Raw genomic sequence first — 24206 nt, forward strand, 5'->3', positions numbered from 1 at the left:
GTAATGAGTACATTTTATATACAAACAATTTTATTCTATCATTTATTTTGAAAATGGGATAATTAGAACTCATAGGTCCCCAACAAATCTCACTCAATGTGGCTCTCGTGATGCCAAGAGCAATGCTGGGTTAACATGTAAAATATATAACTTAGATATGAAATATGTTTAGCTTATATTTTTATTGTGTATTTTAAGTTATGAGATTAGAATAATTTAATAAAAAAATTAAAAAAATATATAAATTAAAATACTTAATAGAAAAACACTAATCATTAACCCGGTTGTGTTTAATAAATTAATTTATAATAAAAATCAACACAATTTAAAAAGGAAAATCATCTTAGATTTGGAATCCTCCCTAATATTATTAAAAACAAATGCTATTGTCTTATTTTAAAACAAAGACAACATTATATGATATTTTAAATTATTTTATTGATAATGAATTTTAATTAAATTTTTTTAAAAAATTAAAATTAATACTGAATTTTTTTTTTTTTTAAAAAAAAAAGAGGAATGTATGAGCCTCGAAGTTTTGTCTTCCGTATAAAGAAGCTGAGACAAGAGTGGGCCTATTAGGCCAACCCTACATTCTTAACCTTCTCACTCTTTTTTTTTTTTTTTTTTAATTAAGTAGACGAACGTGAACTTTTAGATGAGAAATTAAAAATAGCCCTGTAATTATTATTTTTTTGTACTTCTTTGAATTATTTTTATATTGTAAATTTAAATCATATTTCATCAAATTAATTTCTATTTCAATTCTAAAATTTCAGTAAACATCTTGAATTTTCAAGAACATTGAAAGAGATGATAATACCAACACATAAAACATCATATATAAGGTTGAAATTAGAAAAAATAATAATTAAAAGTTCATTGACAAAATTGAAATAAAAAAAAAAACTTTATTGTTCAATAAAAGGAATGGAGACATTTCTACAATGAGAAATAGTGAAAGCATGTTGGGTTTATTATATAATATATGTGAGTTATATAAAATATTTCATGAACAAAGACAAAGAAGGTATCTAACATATATACGAAGGTGACATGTATATATTCATACATTGAAGTCCCTCCAAAAATTGGTTTCAAAGCCAAATAGCTCACGAGTCTTAACTATATAACACGTTACAAAATCATTTTCTCACCTCTCACATCAGACCATCTTTTCTGTTTCTGCCAAAAAAGTCCTGCCTTCTTTGCATTTATTACTCTCTTTTCGAGGAATGGGCCATCTAGGGCTTACCCCTCCAACCCCCGGTTCTCTCTCCCCAAACAAATTCACTTCGAACGAACAACATTGTTCTGAGTGTCAATGTGTAATAAAATTAGTTCAATGACAATTTACTTTGATTTCTTACATGATTGGATTTTGGTATTGTTTATTTTTATTTTTAAAAAATATTTTTTATTTTTTATTTTTATAAATCAATATTTTTTTGATATTTTTATATAAAAAAAAACCAAATTTAAAAATAGATAGGAACACCATATTTTTTTTTTCCTCGTAATATTTACTAACAATAGAGTTTGAAAATTTTTGTACTCAAATCAAATATTCATTAACACTAGATATAAGAATATTATAGGCAGATTATTAAAAACATAATACAACAAATCCTTAGCAATTCAAGACAAAAACCAACAATACAGCTTATCTTAAAAGAGACGTTTAATAGATGATAATATCATACCATTTCGCATAACTAATCTTGTACCATAAATATTTGTTGATCTAATTAAAAATTTTTTAATGACTGTAATATTAGACAGCAAATCTTTAAACTAGATATTTTTTTTTTAGATATCAAATATTTATTCTTTTATTTGAAAATTTTAAAAGTCATTGCAATATCTGGTATGACAAACATGATATGAAAATAAAGTATCAAGTAAAAAACATTGAAAATTATGTCTTAATATTTTATATATAATTGAAAGAAAAAAAATAATTTGGAAATTTTTTATAAAATATTTATAATAAAAAAATTAATAAAATATAAATTTCATTTTGATTGAATATTCATCATCACAATTTAAAAAAGAAAATCATCTTAGGTTCATATAAAATAATTAATGGAATCCTCGCAAATATTTTTAAAAAAATGCTATTGTCTTATTCTAAAACAAAGGCAACATTAAATGATATTTTAAATTATTTTTAATTGATAATGAATTTTAATTAATTTTGTTTTAAAAACATAAAAAACTAAAATATTGAATAAAAAAAGGGATGCATGAGCCTCGAAGTTTTGTCTTCCGTGTCTAGTCCAATATAAAGAAGCTGAGACAAGAGTGGGCCTATTAGGCCAAGCCTGCATTCTTGACCTTCTCACTCTTTGTTTTTTAATTGAGCAAGGAGACGAACATGAACTTTTGTATGAGAAATTGAAAATAGCCATGTAATTAATTTTGTACATCTTTGAATTAATTTTATATTATAAATTTAAATCACATTTCATCAAATTAGTTTCTATTTCAATTCTAAAATTTTAGTAAGCATCTTGAATTATCAAGAATATTAAAAGAGATGATGATAATACCGACACATAAAATATCACAAACACCACATATAAGGTTGAAATTAGAAAAAATAATAATTAAAGTTCATTGACAAAATTAAAAAAAAAAAAAAAAAACTTTATTGTTCAATGAAAGGTGTTGCCCACAAGAAATGAAGACATTTCTACATATCATGTATATTTTCTTTTGTTAACAGAATGATATGCTTACTAAGTTATTTGTGTAACAGGTCCATCAAATATTCAGGGAGATCATTAGTTTTTAGAACTTCATTTTGTTAAGTTTATGTAAATATTTAACTTAAATATAATGGAATTTGTGCAATATGTTTTTTGTGTAAACCTTGATGTTTATAAAAATCTTAACTCAGCATGTAGTACATTAGTTATGTAAAATTTGATATAATGAATGAACCAGAACTCCTTAGTTATCCTGTAATTAATACTTTTGAAATTTTTAAGAAAACTTATTATGTTTTAATTTTTCTCTTTACATGTTAGTATACCTTTTTTCTTTTAAATTTACAATATGATTTGTGGGCTATATATATATATATATATGTGTGTGTGTGTGTGTGTGTGTGTGTGTGTGGATTGCACGAGGTGTTGAATATTGATGATTGAAATAAGATCCAGAATTATAGGACCTTGTTATGATGGATTGAATGTATAAATTGATGGTAGTTTATAACTTGGAGTGTCCTATATAAAAAGAAACATTGACGGGTGAGGATCTAGTAGTTGGCCTTATTAGTAATGCTGGTTGGTGACTTGTCACATGTGTTTTGGGATCATGTGTGGTCACCAAGAATAAATCAATGAGGGCGGTAAGGCTCAAAGTGGATAATATCTGTCAGGTTAGGCCGAGCTGTGACAATTGGTATTAGAGCTGGCCTCACAAGTTGTCCGGATGTGCCAATAAGATCGTCGGGCTCTTTAGAGGGGGTGAATTGTAATATCCCACATCAGTAGGTGAGGATTTGGTGGCTAATTTTATTAGTAGTTCTAGTTGCTAACTTGTCAGATGTATTTTGAGGCCATACGTAGTCATCAAGAACAAATTTGTGAGGGCGGTAAAGTTCAAAGTGGACAATATCTGGCAAGTTGAGCCAAGTTGTGACATTTGATATCAAAGATAGCCTCATTGACTGTCTGGTTGTGTTGAAAGGGTTGTCGGGCTTCTTAAGGGGGGTGAATTGTAATATCCCACATCAGCGAGTAATGATTTGGTAGCTGATCTTATTAGTAATAGTGGTTGTTGATTTGTCAAACAATTTTTGGGGGCATGTGTAGTCACCAAGAATAAATCCGTAAGAGTGGTAAGGCCCAAAACGGATAATATCTGATAGATTGGGTTGGGCTATAATAGACCCAACCTAGCGACCAAGCTTTGCAGCAGCAAGCATACGTGAATTATAATTCACATATGCTTGCATAGTAGAAGGGTAATTAAAATGAAAATGAAGAAGAAGGCTTACTTGGGATTTGTTGTTGGAGACGAAGTCGTGAGGCGATGATGCCTATATGGTTGGTTGGGTTGAACCATTTGCCACAATCCTTCTCTATTTATCCTGTTGTTTTTTTTTTTCCTTGTTTTTCTCCTTTGTGGCTCCTTTTTTTTTTTTTTCTTTTTGTTTTGTCTCTCTGGTCCTCTAGTTCAAGACTACTTGGGCTGGTTTGTCTTATCTCTTTTAGGATAACAATCTTAATGATGAGAATAAACATGGCTTTGATCTTTCCATGTTTAACGGAAAAAAGGCACCAACAATCCTGCCATGGTAGGACTGTCGGAGACGAATCATCTTTGCGTTGGAGAATCATCGTGTGGATGATAAAAACTGAGGCAACTAATAGGTTTTGCGGTAGACAAATCTGATCCATGATTTGGATTAGATTTTGTGCAATTTTAGTGGGTTTTTCTTAGACTGATCTTTCATAGAATGAGAAAAAAGAGGATGAATAATTGATTTAGAAACGACATTGTTTTTATTTACTGAATTGACTTCCAACTTTATAATTTTATCTTTATTAGTCTTTTATTGTTTTGATCAAATTCTCAAATTATTTTCTAATATTTCTTCAATAAAATTCTAATTCGTTTATTCACCTGTTATTTTGAATGGAAGTACGTGCTTGATTAATATGGGTTATATTATTATTATTATTATTATTATTAAATTATTATTTATGTTTTTATATATATTTTTTAAAAAACTCAAAATGAGAATACAAATAAATATAATTATTTATAGTGGTGCAAGAGAAGTCAAACTTAGCTTATCATCCTTGCCCTGGTGTTTATATTAATTCTATATCAAGCTCGGTATCTTCTTTTTTTTCTAAACCTAACAACCAACCAGTAAAAAAAAAAAAAAAAAAAACTAGTTTGATTCATTCATCAAATAACCAGACCTTAGTTTTTTCAAGTACTCGTGGGATTGGAAACTACGAGGATAGTGACCGATTCTTTGAAATTTGCTACAGCCTACACTGTTGATGTCTTGATCACAGTGATTTCCATAATAATTTATATATATATAAAGTCAACATCTTCTTGCACTGGTTCCCATCATAAAATAATAACAATGTGACAAGGGAGGAAACAACTAGCTGAAACCAGAGTTGAGATGTAGATAAGATTTATAAATAAAATATTTTAAAATATGATTTTATGATTTTTTATTTATGTTTTGACAAGTGAAGCTTTTGATAATATTTATTTTGTATTTGAAATTTTTTATGAAACAAAAATTATTTTCATTTCATTAAATATAATTTATTTAATTATTTTTAAAGCTTGAAGTCATTGTCCAAGTGATTCTCAGCTAAAATATGATATGATTAAATGACATGACTCTATTACTTCATTTTCAAGGCTCTTAAGCCCTTGCTGGAAAGTTTAGCCATGAAATATGGGCGAGGTTAGTATTCTTCTAATTTTGCAGCTCTTGCTAATGTCATGTATTGTTCTGGTCAATTTATTTTGGCATTTAAAAATAAGATATTTGAACAAAATATTGTGAGATTAAATAATTATATTAATTTTTTTTTATTAAACTTGTTTTTAAAAAATATTTTTAAAATTATTTTTCACTTAAAAAAATATTAAATTGTTGTTTTTATATATTTTTTATTGATTTTGAAGTGCTGATATAAAATATAAATAAAATTGAGAATTCAAAATCAAGGATTGGGTCAATGTTAAAGAAAGAATTGTTAATAATAATAAAAAAAGAGTGTCCTTGTAGGTAACGTACAAGAGCTTTTAAGCTGTATAATAATATTTTTATGACTTCAATTTTGCATACTAAGATTCTAAGATTAGTCATTATCCCTTTAGTCAATCATCTGCTAGAAGGTATATTCGTTATTTTGATAGTGATTTTAAAATATTTTTTAATTTATATTTTACATCAACATGTTAAATCAATATAAAAATATTAAAAAATTAATTTTAAAATTTTAATTTTTACAAAACAAACACGGTTTAACCGCGTAGGCAATGAGTATCTAAAGAAAGTCTGCACCCCTAGCCTGCAACTTCAAGAATAATCTCTTCAAAATAGAATGGTCAAGAAAGACATCCTAATAATAATATTCTCTATGGATAATATAATACAGTAACAAATCTATTGCCCATTTCGTGTTAAACACAAGGATTATGTATTTTATTAATTATGCATTTAATTGATAATGATAGAAAAATTTTCATAATGGATCTGTTAGGATCGAACCCAAGATTGTAAAGTGTTCAACTAGATATTAAAACTTGAATAAAAAGAAAAGAAAGTATATATCTCGAGTTAAAGTTTAAACTTGAATCTTGTATGAATCAACTAAATTATTATTTCGCATTTAATTTTATTAAATAAAATATAAATAATAAAACTCTAATTCATAATTAATTAATCAATAAATTTGTTATATATTATCAAATGGGAAAAGTGGCCATGTATTTGAACTTATAATATAGCAATACAAGCCACACCCCATGTATTTGAACTTAGGAAATAGAAGGATAAGCTCTACTCAGCAGGATTCATATAAAAAACATATCTAGAAAATTTTTCATTTGAATGCCAATTTATTCCTGGTCAATCAATTAAGTCAATGCTCAGGCCGGTCATTTTTAATTGAGAAAGTAAAACGTATTCTCAGGGATGATTAATCCAGTTATATTCTCCCCCCCATGATCACCTGTACACATGGGAACCAGGGAAGGCAAGCAGGGCCACATGTAAATTTTTTTTATATTTAATATTTAAATATAGAATAATATAATATTTTTATTTTAAATAAATAAAATTTTTAATAATATATCTTATTATATTAATTTTGATCATCTATTAAATGATACCAGCTCCGTCCTGTTGTGCAGCTTTAATAGTCCCATTATCCAAATGGTTTCAAGTGAATTTCCAAGCCCCTTTTTATCTTTTCGTTAAATTTGCTCCATAATGATCCTGATGACAACAATAGATTTAAATTTAGTCATGTTTTTGCTGATCATACCGTTTTCAGCTCTCCCAGCCATTACTGTTGCAGACCATCTTGTTACAGCTTGCTCCAATAACACAAGAAACTACACGCTCAACAGTACATTTGAGAGCAACCTCAAGCTTCTTCTTGAGAACTTGCCGTCCATCACTTCATTAACAGGTTTTAACTACACCTCTGTTGGAGAACCCCCTGCCAAGGTCTATGGCCAAGCACTGTGCAGAGGTGATGTCAACTCAAGTTCTTGTCAGGCTTGTGTGGAGAAGGCAAGCCAAGAAATCTTTAAGGATTGTAGAAATTATACAGATGCAATCATATGGTATGAACTTTGCCAAGTTCACTACTCGTTTCAGAATATGACTTCCTTGTATGTTTATACAGGGAAGTATCCAGACTGGGATTCTCAGGAGAAATTTCTATCAGATCCAAAACATTTCTCTGATGTTCTAACCTACTTAATGACTAACCTGTCAACTGAGGCCGCCGTCAATCCTTCCAAGCGCATGTTTGCAACTGGGGCAATCAAATTTAGAAGCGAAACCGTATATGGTCATGCACAGTGCACACGAGATATCATACCAGATGATTGTCAAACATGTTTGACAACTGCTTCGGCTGAACTCGAAGGATACTGTTCGTCACGGCAAGGTGGAATTATTGTTAGCAGAAATTGCGATGTGAGATTTGAGCTGTACAAGTATTACAATGCCTCGAGTTACTTGTTAACATATCCGAATCCTAAAGGTTAGTGAACAGGAATTTTTTTGCAGAAAATCTGTGAGCGAAAAGAAGTAATCATGTCTTGCATTAATGACTGATATGGTTATTCTTAATTCTTGCCCATGACGGATCGCAAAATTGTCCAGAATCTTAGTTTATTATTTTTTGAGATTAAATATTTTTCTTCATAAATTGAATCTTATGCAATTCTCTGCTTTGCACGGCAGGAAGTAAGTGGAAGATTGGGATGGTGGCATTTGCTGCATGTGCTCCTGTAGTGGTGATTGTAATTGTCATTGGGTCTTGCATTGCCTGTCTGCTGAGAGAAAGAGGACAACAAAGAGGTAAATTAACTAAGCGATCTATGAGTTTATTTGACAGTATTGTTGTGGTTGTTTTTCTAATAATTTTTTGTATCAAAGTATATGTTAATGATTTTTTTTTATTTTTTAAAATTTATTTTTAACATCAGTACATCAAAATGATTTGAAAACACTAAAAATATATTAGTTTAAAGTTAATAAAAAAAAATAAAAAATTTTCAAATTTTTTTAAAACCTTTTTGAATCACAGAAATAAACAGGCTCGATTAAATTGATATCAGAACTACAAAAGAGTAAAACTCCGATTCTTTGTCAGGCGTGGAAAGAAGTCACCTAGCATTACTACAGGAATTGGCCTGTCCAAGAGGGGTCACAATGACAGATGAAGGTCAGTTGGTAAGTTCTGAGGACCTGCCTTTCATGGACTTAACTACTATCAGAGCAGCTACAGACAACTTCTCCGATTCAAATAAGCTTGGACAAGGTGGGTTTGGCACTGTTTATAAGGTAAGTGGTAAACGTTTGCTGTCATAATCCACTGAGATTCAGGAGTATGTCTTTCCAATCCATACCTCTAGGAAAACCGAGTTTTTTGTTCAGTTTGCCATGGCTTAATATTGCTTCAGTTGATAAAATTGGCCTCATTGCAAATTTGTTTCAGGGTGTGTTACCAGATGGGAAAGAAATAGCTGTTAAAAGGCTGTCAAGGAAGTCATGGCAAGGCTTAGAGGAGTTCAAGAATGAAGTCAAAGTAATTGCAAAATTACAGCACCGAAACCTGGTGAGGCTATTGGGATGTGGCATGGAAGGAGATGAAAAGCTGCTGATATATGAATTCATGCATAACAAAAGCCTTGACATCTTCATCTTTGGTCTGTTCCTTTCATTTAGTTTGGCTTTGGATTCTTAAATATTACATTTTCAACAATTAAACGATGCAAGAGGCTGAAGTTTCTTCTTAATTATTCAAATTTCAGATGCCGAAAGACGCGCACTTCTTGATTGGGAGACATGTTACAACATAGCTAGTGGGATTGCTAGAGGACTTCTTTACCTGCACGAGGATTCCCGGCTTAGAATCATTCACCGGGATTTGAAACCTAGCAATGTGCTTCTAGACCATGAAATGGTTGCCAAGATATCAGACTTTGGCATGGCTAGAATTTTCTGCGAAAACCAGAACAAAGCTAACACTAGAAGAGTAGTAGGAACATTGTAAGCCCTCTTTTAATTGTTTTTTTAACTCTAATTTATTTTTCTAGTTTGGTGATGCTTTTAGTCCTAAATTCTTATAACTTATCCAAAGCACGTCTTACGCACGAAACAGCGGATATATGGCTCCGGAGTACGCAATGGGAGGGCTATTCTCAGTGAAATCAGATGTCTTCAGCTTTGGTGTTATACTACTGGAGATGGCAAGTGGGAAAAGAAGCAGTGGCTTTTATCTCTCAGAACATGGCCAGACACTCTTAGCATATGTTTGTACAATATTACATCGCTGCCATCAAAATTTCCATTCAAATAATTGTCAACCTATCAAAAAGAATTTTGAAGGTTGAAAATTATAACCAGGTACTGTTATGATTTTTTTTTTTTCATGCAATCTGACAGGCGTGGAGATTGTGGAATGAAGGGAGAGAAATGGAATTAGTGGATCCTTCGTTGATGGACAGAAGTCAAACAGAAGGGATTGTGAGGTGCATACATGTTGGGCTGTTATGTGTGCAGGAAGATCCAGCAGACAGGCCAACAATGTCATTTGTGGTTCTAGCTTTGGGAAGTGACCCAATAGCTCTTCCTCAGCCGAAACAACCTGCGTTCTCTCTAGGTAAAATGGTTCCAATCTACAAGTCTTCACCAACAGATCCTTCTGTAAATCAAATGACTGTTTCTGGTGTCGTACCGCGCTGATTGTTAATAAGATTGCCACTGTTCCTGTCAATGTCTGCGGCAAGTGGTGTGGTTCAGAATAGCTAGTTTTCTTAGCCATTTTGTTAAGATCTCAAAATGGTGAATAGAAGACCTCAAATTGTGTATAGTAACAACGTGTCTCTGAATAGCTAGTTGGAATTAGAAGGGGTTCTGACAAATTATAAGCCAGAAATAAATAGCATGACGAGACACTGTCCACTAATTTTAAGGTGGTAGTGATATGGTTTTGGTTCTTGGTTCTGGTCACGTTGGTCTGTAACACTAACCACTAATTTTATTTTTTAAAAAAATATTAATTTCATCATAGCTCAATTGTAAAAATACCCTCTTGAACTTATGGAAAAAAACATAGTTTTAAAAAATAAAAAATTCAAAATGATATTTTTTTATATAACTATTGAGACAAAAACATAATGAATCGATTCATGTCAATCTAGGTCAACATGTAAACTTCGTAATATAAATCATAAGACCTTTGTAATCTTATAAAAAACAAATAAAAAAATATGTTGAAGTTAAATTCTCAATTACAAAAATAAACAAAAAAACCTTGAATCAACCAAGTTAACTTATAAAACTTATAATCTAGATCATGAGATTATGATAACCTTAAATAAAATAAATAAAAGAAAATTATAAATTTTAATTCCTTAATAAATTAATATTAAGAAATAAAATTAAAAAAAAATTAAAAATTAAAAAAAATCATCATTGCATTATTATATTGATCATTATTTTCGCTCACAGTAAACATTGTTAATTTCCACTTGTAGTGAGAATTTCTACGAGTTTGAGGATAAAATTAATAAAAAATAAATGGTGCTAAAACCGAGATTTAGTGCTGAGCATTTTCGGTTCAGTCTGGTTTTGAACCAAAATAAACAACCAAACCAAATTTTTTTTTTATTTTTTGAACTGAACCGAACCGAAAACCGGTTCAAACCGATTAATTTCAGTTCGGTTCGGTTTAGTTTTTTTCCCTTCCAAACCGGTTCAAACCAAAATTATTCCAACTTATTCACAGTCCCAAAAAAATCCCTAATTCCTACGTCGAAGAAGGCAACTAAAAATCTTCCTTGTTTGGGCATTTTGATGCTCTATGTCCCGACTGCCCACAATTAAAACAAGAGCCTCCAAATCAAAACTTCTGCTACGCACAATAAAGAAAAGATGTCATGTTTGTTGGCTGAAACTTGTATGAATAAATTGTCCAAACCCTTAGCCACATAAGCCAGTAAAAGATAAGAAACACAATAGGAAAAAAAAAAAAAAAAGGGGAGAATGAAAGGAAAAAAAATCACTTGACACTTACCCACATCATGCAAGCACGCCATAAAGCCTGTAATTTTAGATTTACAAAGAGTAAAGGGAAGGGAGAGGGATATACACAGAAGGGGGAGGGATATGCAGAGTAAAGGGAAGGGAGAGGGATATGCAGAGAAGGGGGGCTAAAGGAAGGGAGGGATATGCAGAGGGGTGGCTGATGCTAAGTGTGATTTTAGGGTAAGAAAATATTGTATTTATACTTTTTTTTTTTAAATACTGACTGGTTGAACCGGTTCGGTTTGATTCAATCGGTTTCAGACTTTAGAGATTGAACTGAACCGAACCAGAATTTTTTTGTGATTTTTTAATCGGTTAATTTGGTTTTTTTTTTTTTGTTCGGTTTTTTTCGGTTTTTTTTTTTTTCAGTTTTCTCGGTTTAATCGGTTTATCGGTTTTTTTGCTCACCCCTACCTAGACTAGCTGTATAGTTGTCCACTCGTTTCTTATTCCTCCATTTGAACATTGAAGCCATAGAAATTGAACTTTCCCCGAATCAGCAACACAAGACCAACAACAAACACAAGTAACATATAAAATGATATATATATATATATATATATATATATATATATATATATATATATATATATTTTTGTCTGCTTTTGGTTGAATATTAACCAACAACACAAGAACAACAACAAACACAAAAAACATATAATTTTATCAAATAAAATCTTCATACAAAAATTTTAATTTAAAATTTTATTATTGAATATTTTCTCTAACCTCCTAAAATCTAAAATATAAGCAGAATAATAATATTTATATAAGTCCTAAATCTATCTTGAAGAAAAAAAATAAATCATTATATATTTATTGTAGGAATTTTTAAACTAATTAGAAAAAATAAATTTATTAAGTATAATATTTGATTTTCTAAACTAAAAAAAAAATAAATATAAAACACCATTAAAAATCTTTCTCTAAAATATATAGAAATAAAAATAATTAATAAAATGAATAGTTTTTCACTAAAAATCCTTAGCATCCTAAACTGATAGATGATCAAATAAACTGATTTATATATGTTTAACAAATGGATAGTTGATACACATCGTAGTCATTACAATTAATGCCTAAGATCACTTAAGTGTGTTTGGCAGTGTGGTAGCGGTTGCTTTTCAAATAGCTTTTCGTGCCGAAATACATGCCAATGATATTTTTTTCATTTTTTAAAAATTATTTTTGACATCAGCACATCAAAACGATCTAAAAAGTACAAACCGCACTCAATTTTAACAAAAAAAAAATTTAAAATTTATCAAAACACAGGTTGAAACACACTCAATTTTATACGTTATGTGGCTTGCGGTGCAACCCCTATCTCATTATTTTTAAAATTTATTTTTTGTTTTAAATTATTTTTTATATTTTAAAATTATTTTAATGTAATAATACTACAAATAATTTATTTAAAAATAAAAAATATTTTAATTTATTTTTAAATAAAAAATATTTTAAAAAATAATCATTACTATAATTTCAAATACCCTTAAATATTTAATTTTTATCGACTATTAACTATATTTGAATACTCTTTAAAAGTACATTTAACTTTAAAAAAGCATTAAATTTATTTTCTTTTAATGTTTTTAATGTTTTACACGTGCTAGTTGGTGCTGCACTTTTTTGTTTTTAAACTTCTGCTACGTTTGCTTTTCTCAACGTACCTCTCATATACTTGTGATATTACTTTTTCAAATATTGGGAACTGAGTGTATAATTTTTTACCCATAAAATTTGGTATGACAAGGGAGACATTCTAATAATTTTTGTTTCTTAAAATTTTTTTTTAATTTTTTTTTTTGTCTGAAAACAATTAAGCTGATATAATTTTACTATTTTAATATGTTGATATAAAAAATAAAAAAAATCTAAAAAATCATCATTATTATACATTTTAATTAAAAAAAACAAACAACTTTATATTATATCACCGAACACGTACCTCGAGGCTGAAATTTAAATTAATTAAGTAAAGGTGGGCCGATCGTAAATGCAGTTTCTTACGGTTTTCCAAGTAGGAAATATGAATCACAAAACAAGTCTTGTTCAAACTCGGAATTGTTGTTCAAAGACGAACATTGAATATTCATGAAACATTGGTTAAAACTTTTAGTCCAGGTCAAATCATTAACGTCCAGCCATGTTCTTAACAAATCTTACAAATTACATAAGACCTTCCTCCTTATTCCAAAAAAACATAAGACCTTCCTGGATACTACACGCCACGAATAGATCTCTGTCAAAAATTCAGTATTCAGTGTCCAATCTAGTTTTGTTGACCATAGCAAGTCCATTTTTCTTTTTCAACACACACATGCATGCGCATATATTGCAAAAAATGGAAAAAAATGAAGTTATGAAATAGGAAGAAACAGTTTCATGGCTCATCCTTCACTTTTTTTTTTTACTTGTAGGGTAAAAACTTGATTCGTATTTGTTGATTTTTTTTGTTGAAATTTGATTTCATCCAAAAACAATTTAATCTTATCGATGATCTTTAAGATCTTTGCTAACGTCTTGAATTTTTTCCTAGGATATGACATTAAATTTGATAATTAAATATGAATTTAATCCAAAATATTAAAATTCAGTGATGAGGGACTCATTTAATATTACCTTATATTCTTATACTTATTTGACGGGGGACTTCGTTCTATAACAATATTTTTCTTCTTGCCTTGATTTATCCCAATTCTTCCAAGAAAATTCCCATTTGCTATGCTTTTGGATGACCCACCATATTTGACTGCTTTATATATACATATAATATAACTATGGTCTCTCGGCCGTAAGGTGAAAGAAGACAGAAAACAATTTCAGCTACAAATTATAGCTAGTGTAGAAATCTCAAAACACAGGATATGGGTCAAAATTTCCTTCTTGTTACAACAAGTTTTCAAATTCTTTTGCTGTATTTTTCCATTGCTAACCTTCTTGATCTTGCTTATGCTGATCCTCCATACAGTCTTTGCTCGAACAAATCTAACTATACAGATAATAGTCCATTTCAAAACAATCTCGAGACCCTCATGGCTTCTCTTTCTTCAAATGCTTCAGTTTCAAAAATTTTCAATACCTCTACTGGAATTGATCCAGACAGAGTGTATGCTCAATATATGTGCCTCAACTATGTAAGAAATGAAAGCTGCCGTACCTGCGTAGCTGCAGCATCCCAAGACATCAGGCAGCTTTGTCCAGGAGATAAGGAAGCAGTTGTGTGGGGAGAGCTATGTCAATTGCGCTACTCGAATCAAAGATTCTTAGGCCACTTGGATGTTTCAGGAAACATTCCCCAACAAAATCCAAAGAACATTTCAAATCCAGAACATCTTAGTTTAGTAGTCAATAAAACCTTGAGTAGTCTTATCAAGAAGGCAGCTTTTGGTCCTTCAGCGAATATGTATGCTACTGGAGACGAACCTTTCACTGGTAGTGACAGCGTTTTCTCTCTAGTACAGTGCTCTACAGACTTGTCTCCAAATGATTGTTACACATGCCTTGAGGTTGCCATAAAAAATGTTACGACTTGTTGCTATTTTTCTCGTGGAGCAAGGATTTTCAGCCGCAGTTGCTATTTAAGGTATGAGTTATATGCTTTCTATGACGGCGCAACTGAATCTTCTCAAAGAACGGTGACCGGAAAAGGTACCAATTTGCTTATAGATCAATTAAGACGTAAAAAGTGGTTATATTTGGTTGTATTTGCTAATAAAAAAAAAAACTATACTTCATGAGCTGAAAATAATTTATTTTCCCTAATGACAGGCAACGAAAGGGAAATATGGATAATTACCATCAGTACTGTGGCATCAACACTTTTGGTGGTAGCAATTTTAGGCTCCTTCTTCTGCCATCTTGCGATGAAATTCAGAATGCGAAAATGCAAGGATGCTTCTTATGAAATTCACCAACATGTTTCTTTTTAGTTTTCTTTGTAATCCTTGTTGACTTCTTGAATCTTGTCATACAGGTAAGAAAGAAAATACTAGTCAAGATGATAAATTTCGTGGGTTTGATCACCCAAACCGCAATGATTTCCAGCACCAAGATTTTCAGAGAGATGGCCTTAATGATCGGGAATCCGCAATGATGGATCTGGCATCCATAAATGCAGCTACTGATAACTTCTCTGAAACAAACTTTCTCGGGCAAGGTGGTTTTGGCCCAGTTTACAAGGTAAATGAATTAAATATCTTATGTTCAAGCTCAAATTACCTTACAAAGTACTCTAGAGAAGAGATAAAAGAGGTTTTACTAATTCCTTTGTTGTGTGTTTTTGAAGGGTACACTGAGTGATGGAAAAGAATTAGCAGTAAAGAGACTTTCAGCTTCGTCCGAGCAAGGCAAAAACGAGTTTACAAATGAAGTTCTGCTAATCATGAAACTCCAGCACAAAAATCTTGTTAAGCTTCTCGGTTTTTGTGTTGATGGAGAGGAAAAGCTTCTGGTCTATGAATTCATGCCTAACAACAGCCTAGACATGGTCCTCTTTGGTAACTAGTCCTCTTTAATAAGTTTCTTAATGTTTTCACATCAGAAATTTCCATTCATTGATCTCAGATACAATATGCTGAAATCTTATTTTTCAAATAGTGAATACAAGCAATAATTTGATTTCGCATCAATTTTGATTTAACTGTAGATCCGAGGAAACGTGCTCAACTTAGTTGGAGAAGTCGTATTCATATTATAAATGGGATTGCAAAGGGAACACTTTATCTCCATGAGGATTCTAGACTTAGAATCATCCATCGGGACCTGAAAGCTAGCAACATCTTGTTGGACAACAACATGAATCCGAAGATTTCTGACTTCGGAATGGCAAGGATCATGGAAGCTAATGAAGGCGAAGCCAATACTGTTAGGATAGTGGGAACATAGTAAGTGAATTTTCACCTGAATTGTCTTTGTATATTAAGTAATCACTTCATTAGTTACCCGATTTCCTAGACAATAATAACATCACAAAGCATAATGACATGATCCATCATTTTCCGTGCTTCATGTTTCTAACTTTTCCGAGTCTGGAGTTTTTTGGGCCACCTCTGTCTCCACTAGCTGCTGGGAGCACAGCACATAGGTCTTGTTGGATATTTACTTTTGCAGGATTACTAAAAATTTACTGTCCCTTCTGTTGAATAGTGGATACATGGCACCAGAGTATGCAATGGAGGGGCTTTACTCCACCAAATCTGATGTTTTTAGTTTTGGAGTTATTCTGCTGGAGATCATAACCGGAAGAAAGAATTCTGGATTCCACAAATCGAAACGTGCTCCTAGCCTCCTAGCTTATGTAAGTTTCTTCTGAATAGAATACACATAATCACTTACTTGACACCATGATAATTAAAAATGTTTAGTTAAATACACTTCCGAATCCTGAACCAGGCATGGGAATTATGGAGCAATGGAAAGGAACTCGAGATGATAGATCCAGTGTTGGCTGATTCATGCTGCTCTGATGAATTTTCCCGATGCGTGCATATCGGTTTATTATGCGTCCAAGAAGATGCTAGTGAAAGGCCAGACATGTCGTCCGTTGTTTTAATGCTGAAAAGTGACAACTCAATTGATCTTCCCCAACCTCAACGGCCGGCCATTTTTGCTGGGAGATTTACAGACCACCACGAGGCAAAAGCAAATGATTGTTCTGTCAATGGCTTAACTGTTTCTGATATTTTACCTCGCTGATGAAGCTGGTGAATGAAGTGGGTGACCACGAAGCCCTCTTAGGTATCTCCGCAGCGTGTCGGGTGATGTGATAGTTTTTGTGGTTACAATTTGAAAAAAAATATTTTATAAGAAGTATTTTTTATTGAAATTAGTTTGATATTTATATATGTTTAGTTAAAACTGTAATTGAAATTGAGGTTGAATAAAAAATAATTTAATGTATTTGGTTAAACATACTTTTTAAATTGAGGTTATAAAATAATTAAAAAATATATATATTAATATTGATGGTTTTTAATTTAAATATTATAGATTTAACTACCATTATTATATTATTAAATAAATAATATTTTATATCAATTTTTTTTTATTATTCCATTAAATTATCTACAATTTCATTATGTATGAAATTCATCTGATAAGGACTATGGTTTTCATGATTTTTTGAGCAACAAAATCATGTAAAATATCATCAGAAATAAAATTGAAATTGCGATCAAATTCTACAAATGTTACATTATCATGCGATGTTCTTCTAGTTTATGTAATATTATTAAATAATATTAAACACTAGTTTTTCGAGTAAAATATAATTTTAAAAAAATATTTTTTTAATATAAATAGTTATAATCATGGCACTGTTCAATTAATAAATTGACCTAGCACTGTTCACCTGAAATTCACCTGGCACTATTCAAGCGAACAATGCCAAGTTGAATTTATTAATTGATCTGGGCATTGTTTACTTCTTGGAGTGAACAGTGCCCAGGTGAATTAATTCACCTGGTTTGCAGATGTGAAGCAGTTGCATGTGTTTCAACAAATATATATATATATATATATATGGATCCCACACGAAAAGCCAGTTACATTTTAATATAATCAAATGTTATGTTTTTTGCAGTGAGCTTTAAAAGCATAAACTACCGCATAAACAAACACTTTCTTATATGATGGGCAAAGTACGTTCATTGTTTCTCAGTTACAAAAATTGGTATGAAAGGGTAATAATAGAATGAAATCAATTATCTTTTAAAAAATTTGTTTAATATAATTATTTCTTACAATATTTTGAATGTGGATGCTGAATATTTGATTTGGTATTTACAATGATAATAGAAAAATTTCTTTGATAGCAATGTAAAAGGTATACATGGATGGAGGGACCATGAGTCACCAATCACCGAAAGTATAGGGACTTGCATGACCAAAATTCCAGTAAAGGAGTTGATATGAGTAATTTTCAATACTTGGAGGGATTACAAATGTATTTTACCAACTAGCTCACACAACACTCACAATAACTAAAGCACACTCAAAACACACCACACCACACCAGGGGTGGAGATTGGAGAAGTTTGGTAGGGCCGTGCCCCGAAAAAAAAAAACAAACTCATAAATGCTCGTGGGGTCAAGTGCGGACAAGGACATATATTCTTTGAAATTAGAGTGTGATTGTTTGATGATATTCCTTAATAATTTTTTAGGGGCCCCAAAGCCAGATTTTGCGGTGGCCCCCATCGCAAGTAATGCTTGTGGTAACCATGTGACTGAATGAGAGAAAAACTAGGGAATTATCTATTGGTGATATTTACTATTATCGCTTTATTCATGTAGGAGCATTTTCAAAATAAAAATTTTCTAAGTCTAAAAATAAAGTGTGAAATTAAAGAAGTGGCAAGTGTTGTACTGCTAATTCAATATTGAAGATTTAGAAAGAAAGAAGTGAATTGAAAATTAAGGTAAGGTCAAGTTCAAAATATATACATAACACAAATCAAAGTGTGCAAGCTATTTGGGCATTGCGAGGGTTCGAAAGACGACACTGATATTTCAAAGCAGAGGTTACATGCCTGTAGGTATCATGGTTGTAATAGGTTTTACACTAGCAAAGAAGCTTCCAAACAGCCTATTGTCTTGGTACTGCTTTTGAAGATGTTTCAGGGTAGAATAGTTTTTCGCCCTCCACGGGTAGAATTAATTTTTTTCCAACCTTAAAAAAAATAAAAATATTAAAAAGTTAAAATTTTGATTTATATCAGCTAAAACACTTTTCAAATACTCAAAACACGTTGCATGCCATATTTTAAAAAAAAGGTATTGATACAGCGAACACCATGGTGTGTGACTTGATTACTCTATGGAACACGCAATATAGTGATAATAATTATAAATATTATTATATTGTGTTATATTATAAAATTTAAGTTATTTTTTTTTGTATTTATTTTTTATTTTTTTCACTTTTAAAAATTTAAAAGTAAATCTATACCAAAATTTAAAGATAAAAAGTGAAAAAAATAAAAAAATAAATACAAAAAAAAAATAACTTAAGTAAATCTATATCAATATGCACAATATTGTAGGCTGTGACAAATTTTTCAACTTAAAAAAATATATTTGATGGTTTAATAATTTTTCTTTTTTCAAAATTTTCAGCTCTCGTATTTATTTATTATATTAAAAAAACAATTAATAGTTTAATAATTTATTTATTATATTATTTTTTTCTTGCCCCGAATTCATTTTGATGGGTAGAGATTGATGCTAGTGGATAATTGGGAATCTTGACTTACAGGTCTACGGAAGAAAAAAAAACAAAAACAATTGCAAGTGGGTGATGAGATAAAGGCATGAGATTTTAATTTGTAGTTATGATTTAAAATATTTTTTTTGTTTAAAATATTTTTTTTAAAAAAATTATTTTTAATATTAACATAACAAAATAATTTAAAAATATAAAAAAAAATTAATTTCAACTACATCCCAAAACATATCTTAAGAGACTTGTCAAAAAATCAATTGTTTGAACAAATGACTTTTCAAGTCTATGAGCAAAGTAGCTTACGCAGCAAGTTTGGAATAATACACCGTTTCACAAGCTTGAAAAAATACAATAATAAATAATACACTAATAAAAATAATTGTAGGGCACAAGCGGGAATCACAAATTATTTTAATTATGTCAAACTTTTATGCGAATCACAATCACAAGCTGTATAAAATAGCAAGAGAAGACCTTCAACTCTTGAACCCAATCGAGGAAATTGCAACCATATGCGAATAGGCATTTGAGATTCTGGTGGATAAGTCTGGACAGTACTCGTGGCATTGAGTGTGACTTTGATTATATTTTCTCGTAAATAAGAGGACCAAAAAGCAAGTCAGTGGTACGTTGGTCCCAATAGATAAGATTAATAAAGATGCTTGGGTTGTGGGGCAATATGTTTTTTATTAAAATTTTAATATTTTTATTTTATTGATAAGATTTTTATTGATCTTTTTATGTAAAGCCGCCAGAAGTTGCTTTCGTAAATGGAATGCCTTGCATAAATTTTTTACTCATCTCAATCCAAGCTTTTTATTGCTTGTCTTGTCTAAATTTTTGCTAAGATGTTCATCCAAAATATAATTATGACCAGGCAAGCACTTTTAGCCATGTGTTTCTTGATTATACTTCTTTCAATGCTCTTTGCCCTTGTTCTTGCAGACCCTCTACTCAAAATTTGTTCAACTACTGAATATGGTGACTATGATCAGAAAAGACCATTCGGAAAGAACGTGAAGATTGTCCTTGAAACCTTGCCTTCCATCACTTCATCAACCAGCTATAACAGCACAGCTACCGGTGAATTCCCTGACAAAGTCACTGGCAAAGCACTTTGTAGGGGAGATGTCACTTCGAGTGCTTGTCAGACGTGTTTGAAAGATGCAAGCCAAAAACTTATAATATTACTAGGTATATATAGAAGGAATTACAGTAAAAAAAAAATTAAAACAAAGCAAAAAAAATGATGACGTGTCATTTTTACTAACAAAATTACCGTCAGAATTATGTCGGTAAAATCGTTGGTAAATTGTGAACACTGTTCATCATGTCAATTACAAATGGAATCACCGACGGACAATTCCGTTGGTATTTTCCAGAGAGCTTCAAAACTGTTCACTTTTCAATTGCACTGTTAATTGTTCTTCTTTACGGACAAAATCACCGACGAATTGAAAAGTCATTAGTGTTATTTGGTAGTTTTCTATATAAAAAAAATCAATTAATTTTAAATTTTCATTTAAATATTACAGACAGAATCACCAGTGGAATAATTAAAAAATATTAATATTTAATTATCCATAGGTAAAACCGTTGCTAACGCGCTCCCATAAAAAAACTTGAATCCCCTTATTTCACAAGAGACGGACTCATTTCTTCTACTTCTTCTTCTTTTTCTTCTTCTTTCCTATATGTAAAAAACATCAATATCTATTTCTTTCTTTCTTCTCTCCTCATCTCCTTCTCTTCTCCCCATGCTCAAGTATGTCTTCTTCTTCTTTCTTCTTTTATCCTCTTATTTTTTTTAATTAATATGCTTTATGAAATTTTTTTTCTCTCCTTAGCTTCACTTGCAACTACATTAAGGTAAGATTTTTTTTCTTTCTTTTTCATGATTTTTTTCACTATATTTGTTTTTTATTTTATTTTTAATTGTTTTTGTTCTTAATAATTATATGAATGATGTTGTGAGATTTTTTTTCTCATATGAAATCAATTTTTAATTGATTTATTTATAGAATTTTTAAATTTACTGATGAAAGATTCATTAACGGAGTATTTTCGTCAATGATTTTGTTAATAAATTAATTATTAATAGAATATTTATTTTATACCGACAAAATAATTCTTTCAATAAAACTATTAAATATTATAGTGGAAATTCTATTCAGACATCATCAAAAAAGAAAAATAACTTTCCAACGTAGAAAAACACACACAAAGAAGAACTAACGGTACATGTTCTGCGGAAGTAATGATCATTATACATACCTTAATCCCAAGGCAAAGCAACATAAAATCCAGATTAGAAATTTCAGCATGATTCCGATAGTTGTGCTAATAATGGTGGGTGATTCGCTTCCTGAGAATTATTTTCGAATGACTTGTAAAAGTATTAAGGAAAATCTTTTCTCAACCACCAAGCAAGAATGCTTTATGTCGAACATTCACCTATATCCAGAAGATGGAAATATACCTATATATATATATCCTCAGAAAGAAAAATAGAACAAATATTATGTTCCTTTTTTTGTACCTTTCTATACATACCCAGAAAAAGTACCATTTATACTGTATTTGCTAACTTCACATATAGAAAATTATTATTTTAAAAAATAATGTTCCAAATATGTAAAAAAAAATATATATATATATTTGAAAAACAATGAATATATCCTCCTACAAGAGATAGCATAGGGAAAGTTTTTACAACAGCGAAAGCTTGACGAGCAATGTTGCATGAAGATAACCGCATAGCTATTAAATTGGGACTGATCTGGTAGGTTGACTTGTGATCTAAAGATCTGATAAAATCTGATTGAGACTTGTTTTCTCTTTTAGTCAAAGATTTTTATTATTATTTTTTAGTTAGTTACTAATTCTTTTCAAAGTTTACTATATAAATACTAAAAAAATATTTTATTTTTTCAATGTGGATATTTTAAAGCCTTTTAATATATATATTATATGTTCATAAGAAAAAAATATTTTTTCAATGTGGGATTTGAAACCTTTTAATATATATACTTTATGTTCACAAGAAAAAAGTTGTGTGTTTTCAATGTGAGATAAAAAATATTTTTGAATTAAATACTTCAACTTAAAAGGATAATATACTAATATAGCATCTTTTCAATGTGGGATAAAAAATATTTAGAAATAATCTTTTAAACTTTGTTATTTATAACATGTATAGCCTATATTCAAATGGATTATTTCATAATTTTTTTCAAATAAAATATTAAAACTTCAAATATTTTTTTTTAAATTTTTCCGGGTTGATTCGAGTTGACCTGAGTCAACCCATGTAACCCGGGTCCCGACTTCTTGGCCGAATCAACCCTGGATCGGGTCTAATAACTATGAATAAAAGGTCTATGAATCCCAAAATAAGCTATATTGATCAAAGATGTTGAATTTATTAAGAATTCTTATCAATCTATAGACTTATTAATTTTGACTTTAATGTTAAAAAATTAAATACAAAATTACCTGTTATATATATATATATATATATATATATATATATAGAGAGAGAGAGAGAGAGAGAGAGAGAGAGTATTAATACATATTTGTTATAAAAAAAAAAGTCATAGAGAGGATACTTGTATCTTGAAGAATATAGAGAGCCATTCTCTTCCGAAGACTCTATTAAAATTAAATAGGAAATATATTTTTAGGTTCCTTTGTTTGTAATTAAAGAACTCTAAAACGCGTGGTGTTTTCACTACAGCAGCACTGTAGCAGGTTTTTTTTTTTTTCGGAGCAGTTTTTTTTTTCCGTTTTTTTTCTGTAGCATTTTTTTTCTTTTTCTTTTTTTTTTTGCTTTTCTTTTTTTTTGGAGCTTTTTTTTTTCCTACTTTTGTTTCTTCTTCATTTTTTTTACATGTTTTTTTTTTACCCAAAATTGACTTTTTTTTTCTTTTTTTTAATTTTTTTCAAAATTATCTTTGCTAATTTTTTTAAATATTGAGCTGGTTGAAAATCTAACTATGTATCTTTTTTCTTTAAAACATTGTGGATTGCTATAATGTATACATACATTGTTTTTTTTTTTTTGTGATTTGTTTATTCTTTTTTTTTTTAATGGTTTTTTGTAGATTTTTTTTTTATATTGAGTTGGTTGAGAATTTAGCTTTATGGTTTTTTAAAAAAAAAAAAATAATATGGATTTTATTATTCTTTAAATATTCTTTCTTCTTTATATTTTTTTTTTTCATAATTCTTTTTGTTGATTTTTTTTTTTTTTACTATTGGGTTGATTTATAATTTAGTTTTTTTTTAAATTTTTTTTCTTTAAAACACTAGATTGCTGCAGTATTTCTCTACATGGTTTTTTATTAAATAATTTTTTTTTTTCAGAATTATCTTTGTCGATTTTATTTTTTTCATATTAAGCTGATTGAGAATTTAGCTTTGTAATTATTTAAAACACTGTAGATTGGTACAGTGTTTTCCCACATAATTTTTGTCTTGCTACAGTGTTTCCCTACATATTTTTTTTATTGATGTTTTTTTTTTCAAATATGTTTTTGTCAAATTTATTTTTTTCATACTGAACTGGTTAACAATTTGGCTTTTTTTCCTTAAAACATCGTTGATTGCTACTGTGTTTTCCCATATATTTTTTTTTTCATATGTTTTTTTTTC

General features: G+C 30.0%; 2 protein-coding genes across 4 annotated transcripts; both read left to right on the forward strand.

The window, feature by feature from the left end:
• Positions 1–6923: 6923 nt before the first annotated feature.
• LOC118058703 (cysteine-rich receptor-like protein kinase 15) lies at positions 6924–10237 on the forward strand. 2 transcript variants are annotated; one of them, XM_035071438.2, is made up of 7 exons: positions 6924–7772; positions 7976–8092; positions 8388–8578; positions 8733–8943; positions 9049–9286; positions 9399–9549; positions 9683–10237. In XM_035071438.2, exons 1-7 carry the CDS (start codon positions 6989–6991, stop codon positions 9980–9982), a joined length of 1992 nt encoding a protein of 663 aa, XP_034927329.1. In that variant the 5' UTR covers positions 6924–6988; the 3' UTR covers positions 9983–10237. The 2 variants fall into 2 exon arrangements, with proteins under 2 accessions (XP_034927329.1, XP_034927336.1); XM_035071445.2 differs by having other exon boundaries at positions 9399–9553; positions 9683–9844.
• A 3888-nt stretch (positions 10238–14125) lies between these two features.
• LOC118058651 (cysteine-rich receptor-like protein kinase 10) lies at positions 14126–17240 on the forward strand. Of its 2 annotated transcripts, none has more exons than XM_035071375.2 (7): positions 14126–14980; positions 15101–15217; positions 15306–15511; positions 15618–15828; positions 15978–16215; positions 16478–16628; positions 16724–17240. In XM_035071375.2, the coding sequence occupies exons 1-7, from the start codon at positions 14197–14199 to the stop codon at positions 17024–17026; spliced, it is 2010 nt and encodes a 669-aa protein (XP_034927266.1). In that variant the 5' UTR covers positions 14126–14196; the 3' UTR covers positions 17027–17240. The 2 variants fall into 2 exon arrangements, with proteins under 2 accessions (XP_034927266.1, XP_073264675.1); XM_073408574.1 differs by having other exon boundaries at positions 14841–14980; positions 15101–15159.
• The last annotated feature ends 6966 nt before the right edge of the window (positions 17241–24206 follow it).

Source organism: Populus alba, chromosome 4, assembly GCF_005239225.2.
Source record: "Populus alba chromosome 4, ASM523922v2, whole genome shotgun sequence".
Lineage (NCBI taxonomy): Eukaryota > Viridiplantae > Streptophyta > Magnoliopsida > Malpighiales > Salicaceae > Populus > Populus alba.